The 19,310-nt window shown below is 34.7% G+C and overlaps 2 protein-coding genes and 1 non-coding gene across 4 annotated transcripts; 1 reads left to right on the top strand and 2 right to left on the bottom strand.

Moving 5' to 3' along the window:
• Positions 1-5: 5 nt before the first annotated feature.
• On the top strand, positions 6-648 carry LOC109212001. Its single transcript, XM_019375604.1, has 2 exons — positions 6-11; positions 352-648. The coding sequence occupies exons 1-2, from the start codon at positions 6-8 to the stop codon at positions 646-648; spliced, it is 303 nt and encodes a 100-aa protein (XP_019231149.1).
• Positions 649-11,442: 10,794 nt separating this feature from the next.
• LOC109212002 (serine/arginine-rich splicing factor RS2Z33-like) lies at positions 11,443-16,298 on the bottom strand. 2 transcript variants are annotated; one of them, XM_019375605.1, is made up of 7 exons: positions 16,194-16,298; positions 14,775-14,905; positions 13,409-13,448; positions 13,184-13,279; positions 12,513-12,709; positions 12,324-12,419; positions 11,443-12,170 (listed from the first exon to the last, which is right to left on the bottom strand). In XM_019375605.1, the coding sequence occupies exons 2-7, from the start codon at positions 14,882-14,884 to the stop codon at positions 11,756-11,758; spliced, it is 954 nt and encodes a 317-aa protein (XP_019231150.1). In that variant the 5' UTR covers positions 14,885-14,905; positions 16,194-16,298; the 3' UTR covers positions 11,443-11,755. The 2 variants fall into 2 exon arrangements, with proteins under 2 accessions (XP_019231150.1, XP_019231152.1); XM_019375607.1 differs by having other exon boundaries at positions 13,409-13,739; positions 16,194-16,250.
• A 175-nt stretch (positions 16,299-16,473) lies between these two features.
• TRNAM-CAU lies at positions 16,474-16,545 on the bottom strand. The gene has a single exon. It is a non-coding gene; the product is annotated as a tRNA-Met (tRNA).
• Positions 16,546-19,310: the final 2,765 nt, after the last annotated feature.

The raw sequence follows: 19,310 nt of genomic DNA on the forward strand, positions 1-19,310 counted from the left end.
CACGCATGACTGTAAGTTTTATTTTAATGTCATTGTATTAGATAGCTTAATTATTTTCTGAAATAACTTATACAGAATTTTTTAGATAGACGTATTCAGTTGTATTGTCATGCAGTAGCCTTATAATGTTTTTGTTTTTTTTAGCTGCCTAAAGTTAAGCAGATTTTTGATGTATGTCATTGTATTCATAAGCTAAGACGTAATTATAGTTTATAGTCTGTCGGTCTACATATATGATGTATTCTTCTATATTCCAACATTCCAGTTGTATGTAACTGAATAATTCAGCATTATACATAAAGAAATTTATTTATATGTGCTCAAAACTTATAGGTCTATGTTTAAATGTAGGTGGTACCATCGATTGAATACTTACATACGGTTAACAATGGAGGGAGGCATTACACCGTCTGCCTGTTAGAGAGAAAATGCGTTTGTGGGAGGTTCCAAGTTGATGAATTACCATGCCCACATGCTTGGGCTGTATTGAAGAGCAAGTTTCTAATGCCAGAAGAATATTGCTCTAACTATTACAAATCAAATTCTGTTGTAATGACATACGATGTGCCTGTGTACCCGCTACCAGACAGAAATGACTGGAATATACCAGCACATGTTGCAGAGGAGGTTGTATTACCACCCAAATGAAAAAGACCTCCTAGAAGGCCAAAGAAGAAGCGTGATAAACCTTTCAGTGAATTGTTGCAGCCGAAAAATCAACATTCATGTAGCATATGTGGGCAAGGAGGACATAACAAGCGAACGTGTAGAAATGCTCCATGTAGGATTTAGTTAACACTTTGACATGTATTAGTGCTCCAACGATTTGTCATTACTTCTGATGACATTGTCAAGTAATAAATTTTGAAATGCCTTTCGTGAATAGATTCTGGATACATTTAGTTGCAGTATTGTGTTGAATACATTCGAATACAACTTTGTCCACATATACTTAGACAATTTATTATAGACAGTGCCTGAGTTGTATATACATAACTAGTCTAAATACATCGGAATACAACTATATACTCAGCTATAATATAACAATTTTAATAAATACATATAACCTAAGTAAGTAAAATAAATACATCAAGTTGAGTACATACGTATAAACCTGAAGCATACGGTTTCTGACTTTGATATATAAGCCAAGTGACTTAATATTAATACATATTTATATTCCCTGTTAAATACGTATGAATATATCCTGTAAGATACATATGAATACAAACTGAAGATTAAGCATGAATACTTATGAACAAAATAATGAAACATAGATTGAAAAATTGCAATTGTCATATATGAACACTATTGATAAAGTGATTAAAACATGGTTTTTTCTAACTGAATATCATATTCACCAAAAAACTATTCAAAAAACAGTGTTCACCTAAAACAACCTTCCAAAACTACATTCTCCTAAAGCTACTCTAACATCATCTGCAACTTTGAATCTGACTCCGTGATTTGCCTAGCAATCTTTGAGGGTGCTTCATTCTCGCTTATGGCATCAGCAAATCTATCTTCCGCATAGCATATTCCCAGAGGAGAGCACCATATCTTTGACGGAGTAGATTGGAATCAAATGTTGTTTGTGGAATCTCACCAAGAGTGCTCAGAAACTTTGCGTATGCGCAACATGCACTCCACAATCCCTGAAAATGTTGATTGAAACAATTAAAAATAATTCATACAATTAGATTTTTAAAATGATACATGAATGATGATTGAATACATACATGCTCCCAGCTTTCTGTTGAGGCAGATTTGATATGAAAACAACTTCAAAGGGATCAGTATGTGACTTGTCAGTGTATGCTGAGTAAGTAGACCAATCTATGCCTTGACTATCTCTGTAAAAGCCACTGATTGATAGATACAGAGGTACAAGCTTAGCTAGCTTATCTATCTCAGAAGCTACATAGGCATCATGACCTGCAGATCTGTACGAGTCATACACTTTGATACATCTCTCCTTGAATGAGACAACAGCCAATATCCAGTGTAGTTTGTCCTTCAAGTTGACCGGTATCAAGACATTGTCAACAGTATGCCAAGGTACATTAGCTAGCAATCTGTAGTCCCTTATGTACTCACATACCACATCCTCTTCTTTGGCTACATTTGCATTACTATCTGTATCAGCATACCTGTCGAAGATTTCAGCGAGTCTTGTCTTGAATATACAATCAACAGTTGTATGCTTGAAGTTGCTTGTTTGGTTGTACTTTCCCTTCTTTCCTAGATAGTAGAATATGACGTCAATATGCTATACACAAATCTAATTACATAGCATTAGTCCAACTAATCAAACTAAGAAAAAGAAACTGAATATGATAAGTGAAAACTCAGTTAAATACATCACACAGATTCAAGAATAATACATCTGAATACAGTAAAATACATCTGAATACACTTTAATACAACAGATATTCAAGAATAAAGAGGCCATTAAATACATCATAGAGATTCAGTTAAATACATCTGATATTTACAACTACAGAGTAATGTTAAAATACATCTAAATACATTTAAATACATGTTGTTATTTCAAAACTAATGAGTCAATTAAAAACATAGTACTGAAATACATCTGTTAGTTACAACTACTGATAACTTTGAAAATACATCTGAATACAATAAAATACAGCAGTTATTTTAACAATAATGATGCCATTAAATACATCATACAGATTCAGTTAAAAACATATTTTATATTCAACTACTAAGTAATGTTAAAATACATCTGAATACAATTAAATACAGCAGATGTATTAGTTACATTTGAGTACAATTGAATACATCAAAGTAATGTAAGACAAATTTGGGTTAGAGCTCAATTTGCGAATTATACAATTAGATAAATCAATACTAAAGAAATGAATTATATTGGAGTTGGAAGGGGTAAAACTTACATTGTCATCCCATAGTTTACCGTCAAACGATAGAAGGTAAAACCAATTTTTTGAATTGACTTGATCAACTCCAAAATCCAATGGTATATGAAGTGTTGACTTGTTCTTCTTGTAATGGTCTTCCAAATTACTTCTACAAGTATGATATAAAAAAATGTTATTTCCATTTTTAAAAATATAAATACGTAATAGACATACTGGGAAAAAACTCACTTCTGCTCATGTATAGCAAGAAGACCATCACGAACCCATTTGTCGTATTCCTGAATGATTAATGTAGGATACGGCCCCGTTATTGAATCATCCTCAAATGGGTGTCTTTTTTCAAAAATGGGGGTCAATTTTACTGAGGTACCTGTTGTTCATTGAATTCATGTATAGAGAGTTTTAATTATAAAAACCATGGGAAAATAGATAATTAGTTTATAAAATACTAACCTGCGGAGTCGAAGTTAGACTCGTAAGGCGAAGAATACCATCTACTTGGTCGCCGATTCCTATGAGATGGTACTGGGGTTGATTCAACTTTTTTTACACTGTTGTGTATCACAATTGAGATACATGATAATATGTAGATACACCCTCTTGGCCTATAGGTGGTATGTTGCACGGCACCTCTGATGTAGTATTCCCCTCCACTCTTGACTCCACACAAAGAGCATTAACCACTGCATTCTGTTAGACGTATGCATCAATGTTAGAAGTATGTTCAATGAATACATCTGAATACATATCTTAAGAATACATTTGAATACATGCTAGAAGTATGTTCAATGAATCCCCTTAAGAATACATCTGAATACATATAAATACATTGTATATTTTGGGCAGAATGTAAATGCATCTAACTAGAAGTTATAACATTACTATATAGAGGAAGCTTAAATGAATACAAGTATCATGTTGTAATATATATGAATACATGTAGATACAACATGCGAAGAGCACAATAATTATGTAGAAATAAAGTCAAGAAAACACAAATGCATATAGGAATAAGATAATTAAAAATATTGAATTATTCTGTATATACTTGTATTTCACAATGTTACAAAATTATTTATATATGATTAATCCGAATAAGGGCAAACAGGATATATAAACATATACTAAAGAGGTTAAAAAATGTTAAACCTCAACATTATCGCCGACAACTGTATCAGTCTGTCTGTGACCTTTTGCAATATCTTGCAAGTTGGCATCATATGGCATTTCAATACCATCATCATGTCTCCCTGTGGTTTCCTTTCTCTGGTGTAAGCTTTCTTTTTGCTGATTGTGTTGAAGATGGTCAGCAAGCATCTTAAAGTTATCATTGATCAATGATCTCAGAGACTTGAACACGCCCACCACCTTAGCAAGACAGAAATAATTAGAAAAGTGCATTTGTACACATACGAATGTTAAACACTAAATTGTAATGTTTAATGTGTGGATAAAAAACTCACGTATTCTTTGAATGAATTTAGGTCTTTCCTCAAAGAAGATACTTCATCATTTTTGGAATCTGCCAGCTGATTGTGATGCAAAACATTTTGTGCAATTTCAGATACACCAACTGGAGGAATCTTGGATTGATTCTCTGTATTTGAGGGATGAATAATCTGTTCCTTGCGCTTTTTATGGGGCGGTGATGAAGATGGACCAACACTTGCAGCATGTTTCTTCTTACACTGGAGATCAGGTGTAGGAGAAAAGTCATCCGAATCCTCTGCCGACTTGTCTGAATGAGTAGGAGTAGGATTGTTCTCAACAGCAACGCCTACTGGAGGAATCTGAATAACGGCAAGCTCTATATCGGTTGGATGGATGTCCTTGTAAACAATCTGAAAAACGAAATACAATCAAAGTCTTACTACAATGGATGTATGCAAATCTGGAATCAAAATGTAATGTGTATTCAAATGAAGGCAGCAGTAATGATTAGTAAATTATATGCAACTGTATTCAACTGTATTAATGAAGGCAACAACAACTGTATTCAAGGTTTAGTTAATGAAATATGCAGCAATACTAATGAAGGCAGCAACAACTGTATTCAACTGTATGCAGCTGTATGCAGCAATAACTGTATGCAAATGTATGCAGCATTAATGATTAGTAAATCGTAAACTAGTCAGGATATAAATTGTAAATTACCATTTTTCCCTTGTCATTGAACATGCCGTTCATCAGATAAGCAAAGTTTGGCTGATTTCCGGTGGATCTCCAATTGAGTATTCTGGGACCACGTTATCAACTCGGAGTGCATTTTTGGGATCAACATTTGAACAACACTCATAAAACCACACTTGCATAGCTAGAGGCATCCCAGCTATCCTGTAGTACTTCTTCTGAGCATCCATCTTCTTGCTAATAGATTTTGTCAGGCTTTCAAATGCTTTTATGCCCCATGGATATTCAGAATAGCGCCCACTCTCGACCAAGTCAAAATGTAGCCTTGGGATGGTTGTGCTGTTCTTCTCGGATGAAAAAATGAAAGTGTGTATTAAATACAACACAGCTATCTTTAAGGCATCCCCATCGTTGTCGTGACCCCAATTCTTGTCAGCAAAGCATTCCATCAAATCTTTCTTTTTGACAAGATTGGCACCTCCAAAGTAAGTCTCAATAATCCGGTTAGGAACCTTTTCATTGAACTCAAAATCAGCAGGGTTACCAACACATTTGAGGCCAGTCACAAGCGCAAACTCCCTTATTGAGAAAGATAATGAAGTACCATTGACGTGTATAGCAAATACATTGTCAGGAGTTCCTTCTAACTGGAGAGCCATGAAGCATCTGAAGAGTTGATGTTGGACTTCACAACGCTTCATTTGAAGGAAATTTCCAAAACAAGTATTACCCAGTTGGTTGTACTGCTCTGGAGTAAGATTTTCTTTTAGCTCGGAGACTATGTCAGTGTTAGTATATACACTGATATGCGGTGCAAATATAGGTTGTTTTTTCACAAACAGCTTAATTCCCTACATTTAACAAGAATAAATACATATAAATACAACTGAATACAACACATATTTTATAGTACAACTGACATGAATACATATGAATACAACTAAATACAGTCTGCAAAAATAAACTGGATTAAGATATCAGTGATAGAAATATATGTACTAATATAATACATACGCATACAACAAATAAAGACATTGCAATTAGAATAAAACAATGACGGGAACTTTGAAAATCCTTATAAATACAACTATAAGAATACATCAGAATACATATACATATCTGTATCATTGATTTCTATAAGTACAAAAATACAATGAATATCCTTTTTGAACAGAGAACTCAACCGTTGTATACATATAAATACAGATGAATACATCATTAATACAGATGAATACATCAGAAATTACCTTTTCTTCAAGTGTATCTGAGCTTTTACTTGCTTCAACCTCCTTCCCCTTGACAGATGAAGCTTCAGAAATATGTTTTTTCCTCTTTTCCGCAATGGGAAGTCTTGTTTCCTTCAATGATTTCTCGACTTGGGTTTCTTTGAAATTGTCATGTCGAGATTTTGTTCTCTTCTCTAATGCCATATTTTTCGCTATACCTGCATCCAATTCCCCTTGAGTGATTTGCAAGGAGAAAGAGGGCCCATCGAAATTGAGAATTTTAGTGGGAATACCTCTAGTAATCAACTTGCTGGGTGTATTCTCAAACATTGTGAGAATACGCTTGGATACTATTGATTAGAGAAAATTTGGTGAGTAGAGATGTTGAGAATAAGCAAAAATAGCGAAAATCAAAAAAAATTAATTACTTACCACACTAACTATAGAAACAAATGAGTAAAATCTAGAGGAGATTAGGGTTTACGCCGAGATTGGGGGAAGGAGGAAGCAACGGTGTGGGTGAGGAGGTTTCTCTGGTTTGGAGCGTGGTTTTGAACGTGTATTGAGAAGTTGTATGAAAAACGGTAACTATGAGAGAAAAATCAGAGAATGGAAAGAGAAAAAATAAAACATACTCCCTCCGGCCCAAAATAAGTGATTTTTTGGCCTTTTTCTTGTGGTCCAAAATAAGTAATTTTTCCAGATTTCAAGAATGAATTAATTGTTATGAAATAATAAAAGAAGAAGAAGAGTATTACAGAGAAAAGTAGAGGGAGAGAATTCTTATTGATTTGGGATGAATTACAATAGAATAGAACCCTCTATTTATAGGGAGAGGGTGACTTGGCCACCAAGCAATGAACCCTAGAATCTCTCTAAATATAAACATTCACCATAAATACAATTCTATTTATAACACTCCCCCTTGAATGTCTATTCAACAGATAATGTGCCTCGTTAAAACCTTAACTAAAATAAAACCCAGTGGGAAAAAAATTCTAGAGAAGGAAAAAGAGTACACATATCTAATAATACGCCTTTCGGTTGCCTCGTTAAAAACCTTGCAAGGAAAACCCAGTGGGATAAAATCTTGTACGGGAAAAAGAGTACAACGCGTATTAACTCCCCCTCATGAGAGCATCACTTCACATCCTTAAGCATTTGCATTCCAATATTGTGCATCATCTTCAAAAGATCTTTGGTAGAGATTTGATGAACAAATCAGGCATATTAACTTGAATGAATATATTGCACCTTGAAATCATTATTCTTGATAGAGATGAATTGTCTTCATATGATCTTGTTGGAATCGTCAGTTCAATATCTTCATATAGAGGTGAAATCTCTTGCTATCATATTATCATGCTTATAGTTATAGCAAGATACATTTGTGCACAAATTGAACTGAGGATGACCATGAATTCTATATGATTTAAGCAATTTAAATCCTTCAAGGATTGTCATATAAGTCATATAATAGACTTTAATTAGATGCATATCAAGTTTTCATGTCATGCTAGACAAATAAGATATCGAAAACTAATTGCACATATCATTGGCTTCATACTTTCAAGTGTTTGAACTGAAGGTCCAAAACTATATGTCTTTCGTATGAAACAAATTCTATTCGAATTGTGTCTCTTTCATTTGGCCAATATTTTTGTGTCTATATTCGACAGACTTAAGATCCTCATCTATACTTAGCGCTAATATTGATGTCGTCGACGAACATTTTATATCGGTTCCAGCTTTATTTTCATAAAGATATGACATAGAGATCTCTTCATTCATATTTTCAGGTACCTGAATCTCTCTTGAGATTTTATAAAGTGTTATGTCATGTGATCTTCTAGATCACTTGCCTCCTTTATTATGATCATTTTGATCATTTGCTCATCTTCTTTATCAAAAGTTTATTTGAAACCGATTTGCTATACGCTTTAAGTGTACCATAGACTTTGTCCTTCTAGGACTTAATAGGAGCATTTGCAATGAGAATATAGTTACTTTCTTTAGGTCAGCAAATGCGTCTGGCATGCTTTGCAATATATTGCAAATGAATTATCCTTTATGAACTTCAAGTTCATATTATTTATTCGGGGATATAGATGTATAAATGATAATTCATTCCATGTAACTTTTTCTCAACTGTTGTATCTTGTCTCCCCCTCATGTTAGAAAAACTAACTTGTTTCCTCAACTTTGAGAACCCATCTTTGTGCGTTATGGTGTTAATCAAAATATACACCGCACATCAATAATAATGAGATGGAATTATTTGGTTCCTGAACCTGAAAACACTTGTGAGGGGAGAATGTAATATACTTTCGTATATAACCTATATCAAACTGATATAGATAACTTTGTTCTCATAAGCAATAGTTTAGCTATTAAGTGAAGGCACTCAATAAATCATTTTGCTAAACCAACTGTGATGTAAGCCAACTTATCAAGATAAAGTATCTTGAATAGGAAATCTGGAAATTATGCTCGAAATTAAATTATTGAGCACGTTATCTCGCAAAACACCATGTTGCGGGTTATTAATAATCGCACATGTAACCATCTCATAGATGCATCTTATGTGGTATACATGGCTGATGAATGGGCCCATATTCACCTTTGATATTTTCAGCATTCATGGGATTCAATCCCAATTTTAGTTGGTATATTTATTAATGAGAACAGGCAACATAAGAGAATTCGTAAAGAACTTTCTAGTTCTTTAATATTTACCTATGTGAATTCTCTTTTATTTTTGCACATCATACTTAAATTGATATGGGTAAACCAATTATGCCAACTGAATAAATTATCAATATTGATAAACTTCAGATTTACACCATGACGTGTGCAATTATCAATAAACTCCAAGTTTATTATGATATGGATTTTTATATCAATAAACTTCTCTTTATTGTGGCATTCTTTTGTTTGTGTAGTACAAACTGGAGAATAAAGCGGGTAGCTTTTCACATACATATTACCTTGCTACAAGTTGTAGTAATAGAAGATATTAAATCTTTCCTTTATTTATAGTTTCAGTATGACCAACCGGCATTCTTTTGTTTGTGTAGTACAAACTGGAGAATAAAGCGGGTAGCTTTTCACATACATATTACCCCGCTACAAGTTGTAGTAATAGAAGATATTAAATTTTTCCTTTATTTATAGTCTCAATATGACCAACCGCTTTCGCGAATACTTTAGAAACTCAATAAGTTTCTTTGAGACTTGCTACAACACAATACCTTATTGGTAATTAATTGTGTTTCTCCAAAATAATATAATTGGCTCTTGCAGAGTTCTCAATTAATTTTGTAGTACCACATATTCATCAACACCCATATGGTGAATATCTCTTTTAAAGAGAAAGTTATACCATTATAGTCATGGTCAGAATTATATGCAAGATCTGTTTCTTGCATTAACGTTGTCTTTTAATAATCACAATGCCAAAATATTTTGGCGTACAATAAGTACGTGACCAATGACCATTTATGCCATAATAATAGCGTTATTTTCTTATTTCCTCTCAAACCTCCTTCTAGAGGTGAGTGTGGTATATTCACTACCACTAGCACGTTGATATTCTTTGAAGAATGAATATGTATTCATAAATCAGATGTTGTCACATTCACATCATGAATGGACCATAATCATCTATATGTGCTTTACAAAATCTCATGTCAAATCGATGACAAATATTTTTCACAGAGTATTACAGAGAAAAGTATAGGGAGAGAATTCTTATTGTTCTCATTACCACAAATAATGACGATTATAATTTCGTCTATTGCCACGTCCATATCCATTGATACATTCATAGTAATAATTTTGTCTTCTTTCAAACTTATCACAGACTGCTATCACATTCTCTTAAGGGAATGAGAATGGAGCAAATTCACTGGGACGGATTTTCAATTCTTTGCCCACAATCATACATGAATTTGATCATGGCGAGGCATAGAAATTTTACCACTTCAGGTGGTTATAATTTCTTACAAACTCCATTAGAGTTATAATCAAACTTTGTTGTCTTTGCTTGTATATAAAATCAAATTATAGAATTTCAAGAATTTAAAAGAGAAAAATAAAGTAAGATACCTTAAATCCAGAATTTAGTCATGAAGGAAGTTCATGGAACAATTGACAATCATTATGCTCAATCCCAAAGCTTCTACTCAATTGGTTAGAGTCTCGTACTGATAACGTGTTATGAAATAATAAAAGAAGAAGAAGAGTATTACAGAGAAAAGTAGAGGGAGAGAATTCTTATTAATTTGGGATGAATTACAATAGAATAGAACCCTCTGTTTATAGGGAGAGGGTGACTTAGCCACCAAGCAATGAACCCTAGAATCTCTCTAAATATAAACATTCACCATAAATACAATTCTATTTATAATATTAATTACTTTTTTCCTACATTGTCCTTGGAGTAAATAGTGTTGGAATATGTGTCAGGAGTGTTTATGTGAGATAGTAAATGTTAATATGGTCAATTTCATTGCTAATTAATGCTAAAAGGTAGATTTCTTAATCTGTGTGAAAACATCCAAAAAGTCACTTATTTTGGACCGGAGGGAGTAGCGTATTATGTGGCTTAAGTGTAGGATATAACCAAAATTAGAAATTTTGCTATAAACCATAAAAGGTATCTATAGAATATAATTTATTTAAATGGTATTTATTTAAATAAATAAGGTGTTAACCTTTGCTATAGGAGGTAAAAATTCTAAAAAGATACTTTTGAAGAGAAGCATGAAAAAGTATTAACTTCTTTTGAGAAGCACTTTTGAGAAAAATATACTTAGAAGCACTTTTTAAAAGCTTGGCGAAACACTAAATTGTTGCTTAGAAGTACTTTTCAAAATAATTAGCCAAACACATGCTTCTCGCCAAAAATACTTTTTAAAAAAAATTCTCGAAATAAACTGATTTTTCCAACTTGACCGTGCACGGGTTTTATAACGTTGAATCTCTTATTTAATACTTTCAATTCCGTTCCACTGTTTTCAAAAAGAACGACAAATTGAAAGAGGACTATAGGAGTATCAAAACGATTAATTTCATCACTACTCCACTCTGTAGTGTATATTTACACTTAAGCACATTATCATGTAAAATGTAAACGTTGACATCGAATTCTAAACATATTAATAAGCTGCACGGAAGGGGTACTATATGCATAATTTCTAATAACTAATTAAAGGACAAACTCTTTCAATCAAATGGTGCAGTTAAGGAAGTCATTATTTTTATGAAAAGTAACAGCATCAGTAACAGCTGCATAACATATGAGACAGGAAATCATCAAATACCAACTATTGTACTAACAATACCAAATATGGATAGAGTCAAATTCTTTCCAAGTATATCTCAGTCGGGCTTCACAAGGTCCAGCCTGGACAAAATCCATTCAGAAAGATCAACCAAGTTGCTTGCATACAGTAACTTCAACAAGAAGATGCTTCGTTACGAATCCCTAAACACAGCTCAAGGCGACTCACTCTCTCTGCCAGACCGGTGGTTATTATTCTCACCTTCATCCTCGTCATCATCTGCACGGTTCCTCTGGTACTTGGGACTCGGGCTGCGACTTCCACCGTTAGCTTCAGCAGGGCTGTCCTCATCCCTTTCAGGTGCAGGGCTATCCCCTCGTCTAGGACTTAAAGGACTTGCACTTCTCTCTCTGGGGCTTTGGCTATAGCTACCTTCTTCTCTGGTCGTCGTCCTCGTTGCTTCCATAGGGCTTCCCTCTTCGGGTGTTGGGCTGTTCTTCCTTGTCTTCGGTGGAGGACTCAGACTAGGACTTGGACTAGCCTTCCTTGGCTCAGGGCTCCTACTGTAGCTTCTTGACCTCTTCTCTATGTCAACTTTCCCTCTCCTTGGAGCAGGAGATCTTGACGGACTGAAAGAAGAAAACAAAGAGGATGAAGTTCAATATTTGCTAATACTGATGGCCAAACCTCAACATGCAAAAACTGAACCTTTGCAAGTGAGGCCATGGGCAAACACCAGTTAAGGTTTGCAAAGTACAGTAAAACAACAAGAAAATACTCACCTATAGCTTCGACTTCTGCTGTAACTTCGACGACGAGGAGAACGTGAACGTGACCTTGACCTGACAGGCGACCGTGAGTAGCTCCGATCCCGTCGACTTCAATGAACATAACAAAGTCAAGAAACAGAAAGGAAAAAATATTAGGAGGGATGAAAATAGAGAAGCAATGCTTCCCAGGAGTTCAAGTACCTGAGTTTTTTAGGACTATTTGGGCATTTTTTTTCTATATGGCCTCTTTCTCCACACCGATAACATTTATTCTTCCAATCCCCAGCTTTGCAATCTCGAGCCCAGTGACCTTCAAGGCCACAGTTGAAGCAGCGGCCTGACCCAGGAGCAGGTCCTTTGCCAAGATACTCACGCGAACCACCAGGTCCACGTGGCACCTAGAGGAAAAACCATTATCAGAAGTCTGAACTGACAGATCACAGGTGAGTCATGGATGTTACTTCACCAAAACTAATTGCTCGAAGAATTCATCAGAGACGGAGTTCAACAACTTTATTAAAATAAGGTTCAGGCGGCAATGAACTACACTTAGCGCACTTTTGTTAAACCAGGAAAGAAATCTGATGGTGTGTTGAAACAAGAAAGGCCTCTCTTCCCTTTTCTCGGGCATTATATGTTTTTTATTTTTCCGTGGTGTGTGTGGGGGTGGTTGGGGGGGGGGGGGGGGGGGGGGGGACAGATAGCAATAAGAAGTTCAGCATCTACAAATCAATCAACTTAAGGTGGAGTAAATAGAAGACAATATAGGACAGTACAAAAAGACAGACGAGCGGGGGAGCAGGGGGTTTTATCAGAAACAGCAAAATTGACAGGGAGGAGAATTCCAGGAAATACAAGTACAGAATACTTACTCCCTTAGCAAATTCCACAATTATGCGGCGGCCATCAATGTCCCGCCCATCTAAATAGTATCTTGCATCATCAGCATCTCGAGGATCACTAAATTCCTGTTCGAAACACGTGTGGCAAACAAAAGTTTTTTTGGGGGGCAGGGATGGTTAAGGGGTCAAACGCAGAAAGTAACGAAAACAATAACACCATTAGATAGAGAGGGAAATCAAAGAGAGGATACATACTACGAAGGCATAGTCGTGCTTCATGTCCACATCACGTACTCTGCGGAAATGGTTGCCAGAAACAGTAAGGCCATCATTACTTACTTAAGCACAGGAAGTGCATGAACACTTGCCCCTCAAGACGAACTAAACACCAGTTTGAGATTGTTGGAATTCCATAAAAATACGCAAAGACATTATAGAAAGAACCACCAAAGTCTCCTAAACCGGGCAAGACTCCACCAAGGCCATTACAGAAAGAATCACCGAAGTCTCCTAAAACCCGGCAAGACTTTCCATCAATTCCACCAAGGCCACCCTCTCAAGATTGACCTTCGGGCCAGGCAAATGCCTATAAACCGTCAACAAGATCATTCAAGTTAAACTCACAAGCATCTGGAACACATTTTCCTTTATATATAATAATTGATAAGATACCCGAGTAATACATATGCTTGGAAGGAAATTCCAACACAGAGATGGGAGACTTAAAAATGTAAACCTCCACTGACTCCCTGCTAGTGTGCTTAAACCAGTTGTGCAATTCTAAGGAGTTCCCACAGAGAACTATGAGTTATTGTCCAAGATCAGAACAAGATCAGAACTAGAGCTTTATGACATACAAATACAGGGAAACAAAGAGCAGGAAACTATCATCTAGCATATCATATAAATTGGTCCAAATAGAACAGACCAACGAAAAAAATGAAGGAAAAAAAACAAACGAAAAAAATGAGAAAAGGAGAGCAGAAATATCTCCGCCTGCACCCTCTTCCAATTTAACAAGCAAAGGTTATACATGGATTTGAGATCTCAAACTAAAACACTAAGGAACCAAAAATCTCAAGGACAAAAGGAAAGTTGTTCTTCCATTCTATTTTAAATGGAGCAACTTCAAGAAGAAACAGTTTGGGTAGGAATGAGTTGAACTTAGGCTAGATAGACAAAGTGCCCATTAGACAACAACCGTGGCGGACGCACGTGGTGGCAAGCTGGTTCAACTGAACCAGCTTCATCAAAAAATAATAATGTGTATATGTATAAATTACGATTAAATTTGCGTAAATTTTGTATAAATATTTTATTCGAACCCACTTGACAACTACTATTTACGACTAAAGTTATGTACTTCTAAGATTGAACCCGCTTGCACAAAATCCTAGGTCCGCCACTGGACAACAACGCAAGGAAAAGACTACCCAAGGTTTTCTAGGAAGGTCAACAAACAACATAACATGGTTGTAATAATTATTTATCCCTGCATTTCTGCAATTTCAGTTGCTCAATGAGAACTGGCAAACATTAAAAGCAGTAAGAAAGCAATGTACAATGTGGTGACCTATTCAAAGAAATGCATGATGCACAAAGATTATGGAAAAAGAATTACCTCCCATATTTACTGAATACACGCTCCAGATCACGTGAACGGGTCCGTGAAGACAAGTGGCCCACATAGAGACGAGTGCTATTTCCCGATCGATCATCATAACGAGGCATCTTTACAGCACGATTTTCAAACTGAAAACATACACAGAATGAAGATTAATGACTAAGTCAAGCATGCCAAAAGGTAATCTAAAGCAGCACTATTGCTGGCTAATAACCCCCCAAAAAAACAAGAAATCAAAACTAGCACATTGAGCCATTCTCTAAAATAATGTGGAAAACTAATGTAAACCCAAAAAGTGACGGCAAACTTATTTTGCCAAGAAGGACTTGAATTCACTGACACGCTTTTGGAAGGGTAAAGTCCAATCCACAGAGATAAATCATGCATAAACAAATCTGTTTAAGCTCTTCACAAAGAAAAAAGAAGAAAAAACCAACTATGTCCAACCTGACATTTTCAATTGACATAATCCAACTAAGACAACTTCGCACAAGTCAAGCAGAGGCTAACAAAACTAGTTAGATTTTAGGTACAATACTGAATTTTCTCAACCAATTTGCCCAAGTAATACCTCCTCCTACCCTCAAAAAGATAAGCCATAGTATGCTTCTTTATCAGCCAATAAGATGAGCTTTCCGGGAGTAATACTACCATAACATTCCATATAAAAAGATCCTAACATATTCCTTGTAGCAAATTTCCCCTTCCCAGAAACTGATATCAGCAGCTCAACAATATGTATAAAGAAAAGACTAAACTATAACTTTTTTTCCTACATCGAAAGCTTGCACCTCCAATAGGTACATACAGCGGATGGAGAAAAGCATGCATGTCAAATTGAAACTCAGCTCTATCCAAAAAACCAACCAAGAAAACACACACAGTAATCAGAACCAACTACCACAAATTCACATTGCTAGAAAATCATGAGCCTTTTCCAATCCAGTCTCAATGAAAATCCATAATCAACAATGTTAAGGGCAAAGGGCCAAAAAGAAGAATATAACTGCTAGAATTCGTCAACTGTTTAAGAAAACTGCAAGAAATCATAAAGCCCTTTCAACCTAATCTAACCCCACAACAAAATAAAAAAATTTGTATTAAAGGCTAAACTTCAGATTTTTATTGGGTCCACCGTGAAACGAAAGAGCCAATACTACCTAGAACTAATATTTAACCAAAAATTCACAACAACAGAAAAAGAATTAACCTATACAAATAAAACCAATAGTATTTCAGGCACAACCACCACAAATTCTCACTAATACGAATCCACAAGCCGTTTTCAGACAACAATTTTAGGGCACATCACAAAATGAATTAAAAAACAATTTCTTTTTCTCCTAACAATCTTTAAAACCATGGATAAACAGAGAAAGATTAAAATTAACTTATAAAAGAAAGAAAAATAATTACCTGAAGGGCGAAATTCGTTAGTAACACTGGTGGCTGCTTCTTTGAAACCCTGTTTGTAAAAAAGCGGAGACTCTTCAAGTTATGTGTATTTATTATCGGGCGTTTATCTTGGTTGAACCGACAGAAAAGGGAACGGTCCAGATTTACTGTTGTATATCGGAAGGTTAAAAAATATTGTGGCCCAAAATTCATGGCATACAGGCCCATTTTGTTGAGCCCAAAAGTGAAAGTCAAAAATAAATTTTAAAAAAAGTAAGGGCTGGGGAAAGCTATTGTTTTATATCAGAGCCAGGTTTCGATCCTGGGACCTGTGGGTTATGGGCCCACCACGCTTCCGCTGCGCCACTCTGATTGTTGTTGATCTTAATTCAGAATAGAATAAATTTACTTCTAATTTCACACACGTAATTTTGAACGAATAAGCTTCATCAACTGGTTCTATAATCTAGTCCTAATTAAACTGTAAGGAGATGAATTTTATTGCATACTATTGTTAACTTATAGATAACGAACTTGTTTTGTATACATAGAGGTCGATAGTGCACATATATTGTAACTTCAATAAATGATATTGATAAATCAATTTCCGAAGGAATAAAGCTCATTAGTTGACTCCAAATTCTAGCCGTAACTAGGGGTTCGTTGGTCGGTACGGTACGGTATTTAGATATTTCAGTTCGGTATTTTCGGTATTCGGTTTCTTAAAATGCTATACAAATACCGTACGTAATTAAATTCGGTATAGTTTGATTTTTCTCTTTTCGGTTTTGGTTTATTCAATTCGGTAACTTCGGTTTATTCGGTTTGAATACTAACAAGTGCATAGAGTCATAAACTATAATATTCTTAATTAAAATACTCAAAAGTACAAAACAGAAAACGTTTGTTTACAAAAGTTTTGTCCAAAATTAGCAAATATCAACCTAGAGAGAGAAAACTGCACATAAAGGAATAAATTCGATCATTAGAAATATCTTATACTTGTTTAGAGTTAATTGATGAACTTAGAGAATAAAGGAAAGTAAAATTTTGGTTTTTATATTTATGTTATAATTAATAACATGTGTATTGTGTGATATAATATATATTTCGATACGGTATCGGTATTTCGGTATTTCATTAAAAAATACCAAATACCATACCTAATACCATATTTTCTTAAAACTTAAACCGAATACCAAAATATCGAATACCAAATACCAAAATTTTCGATTTCGGTACGGTAATTCAGTATTTACCAAATACCAAATTCCAAAATATCGAATACCAAATTACCCCGTTTGACCAAGCTTCTAAAATAGGTAACCAGTTCCACTAATTGTGAGTAGTTACCCATAATAAACTCTTTTATATTGATACTACAGAAGTCAACCTATTAGAAAATAGGAATTTTTACACCCTATAGAAAAGCTTAATACCCTATTTATTTTAAATAAATACCATTTTAAAAAATTATATTATATAGCTACCTTTTACCCTTTATAGCAAAATATCTAATTATGGTTGCATCCTACCCTTAAGCCACCATATACGCTAATTAATATTTTTCTCTCTCCTTTTTGAGATTTTTTCTCACATAATCACGGTAAAATTCACAAACCACGTTCTCTCTCTCTCTCTCTCTTTTCATACACTTTACTCTCCTCTCCCACAAAATCACGATTCAGACTTCTTCTCCCACCCACATTGCCTAGGTCTCCCCCATTATCACTCCCAGTTAGTTTCTCTCTAAAATCTCGGTTTTATTTGCTGATACAAGTTCTTGTGGTAAGTACTTAGCTTCTTAGATTTTGATACAAGTATTTAGCTTCTTCGATTTTGATACAGATTTTTGTTTGCTTCTTAAATAATAAACATTGTTATTGTTTACTCAATAGAAAGCTATCATTTTTCACTCCAATGTCGGATTCAACGTCACACAAGATGGTAACCAGAGGTATACCCACCAAAATTCTCAATTTTGATGGGCCCTCTTTCTCGTTGCAAATAACTCAAGCGGAGTCGAAATTTGCAGGTGTATCAGCAACTACATCTTCATAGAGAAAAACTAAATTATACAATGACAAATCGAAAGAAGTCCAAGTTGAGAAATCTTCAAAAGAAACAAAAATTCCAGTTGCGAAAAAGAGGAAAAAACCTATGAATGATTCTTCATGTGTCAAGGTTAAGGAAGTTGATGCAAAAAAAAAGCTCGGATACACAGCACGAAAAGGTAATTGTTATTGTATCAATATGTATTCAAAGTTGTTGATGTGATTTATGTGTACATTGATATTTCATAATTATTGATGTGATTTAGAAGTATGTTGATGTATTCGTATGTATTTAGATGTATTCATAAGTATTCAAACAATCCAGAACTCATTTGCACATTTACAATGTCATTCACTGAGTTGTGCTTACTTAGTCTATTATATATTGTATTTAAATGTATTTAGATGTATTCAAATTTACATTCACTGTATTTTCGTACTTATTACAGTGTTCCTTGCATATTGTATGTAGATATTCACTGTTTTGTACTCAATGGTATGAATTTGATTTTCGTATGTTGATGTATTTATATATATATATACAGCTACTTCCAGCATGTATTTCTTACTCCAATATATTTTTCATATTGTATCTAGTTGTATTTATATGTATTCATAACACTTAATGTGTTTATGTATTGATGCTGAATATGAAACCTTTTTTAAATTCTTGTTTGTATGCAGGAAATTAAACTGTTTGTGAAACAGCCGCCAATATTATCACCGCATATTTGTTCATATACAAACACAAACATAGTATCCGATCTCAATGAAAAACTTACTCCAGAACAATATAAAGTATTAAGTTCTATTTTGGAAGTCTCCTTGATATGGATCAGTGTGAGGTACAACATCAGCTCTTCAGGTGCTTCATGGTTTTGCAGTTAGAAGGAAGTACTGATGACGTATTTTCAATACACGTCAATGGTACAACAATTTCCTTCTCAATCAGGGAGCTCATCACTGGTCTCAAATGTGTTGGTGACCCACATGAATTTAAGTTCAACACAGAGGTGCCCAACCGTATTGTTCAGACATACTTTGGCGGTGCAAAGCTGGTTAAAAAGGAAGCTTTGTTGTCATG

The sequence above is a fragment of the Nicotiana attenuata genome, unplaced genomic scaffold (assembly GCF_001879085.1).
Source record: "Nicotiana attenuata strain UT unplaced genomic scaffold, NIATTr2, whole genome shotgun sequence".
NCBI classification, from domain to species: Eukaryota; Viridiplantae; Streptophyta; class Magnoliopsida; order Solanales; family Solanaceae; genus Nicotiana; species Nicotiana attenuata.

Bases quoted from the DNA above. Each gene is read 5' to 3' on its own strand.
- LOC109212002 (XM_019375605.1), bottom strand. From the start codon at position 14,884: ATGCCTCGTTATGATGATCGATCGGGAAATAGCACTCGTCTCTATGTG. The intron at 13,280-13,408 runs GTATGTATCCTC...TGTTTCGAACAG, and splicing joins AGCACGACTATGCCTTCGTA to GAATTTAGTGATCCTCGAGA. The intron at 12,171-12,323 runs GTGAGTATTTTC...TTCTTCTTTCAG, and splicing joins AGCAGAAGTCGAAGCTATAG to TCCGTCAAGATCTCCTGCTC.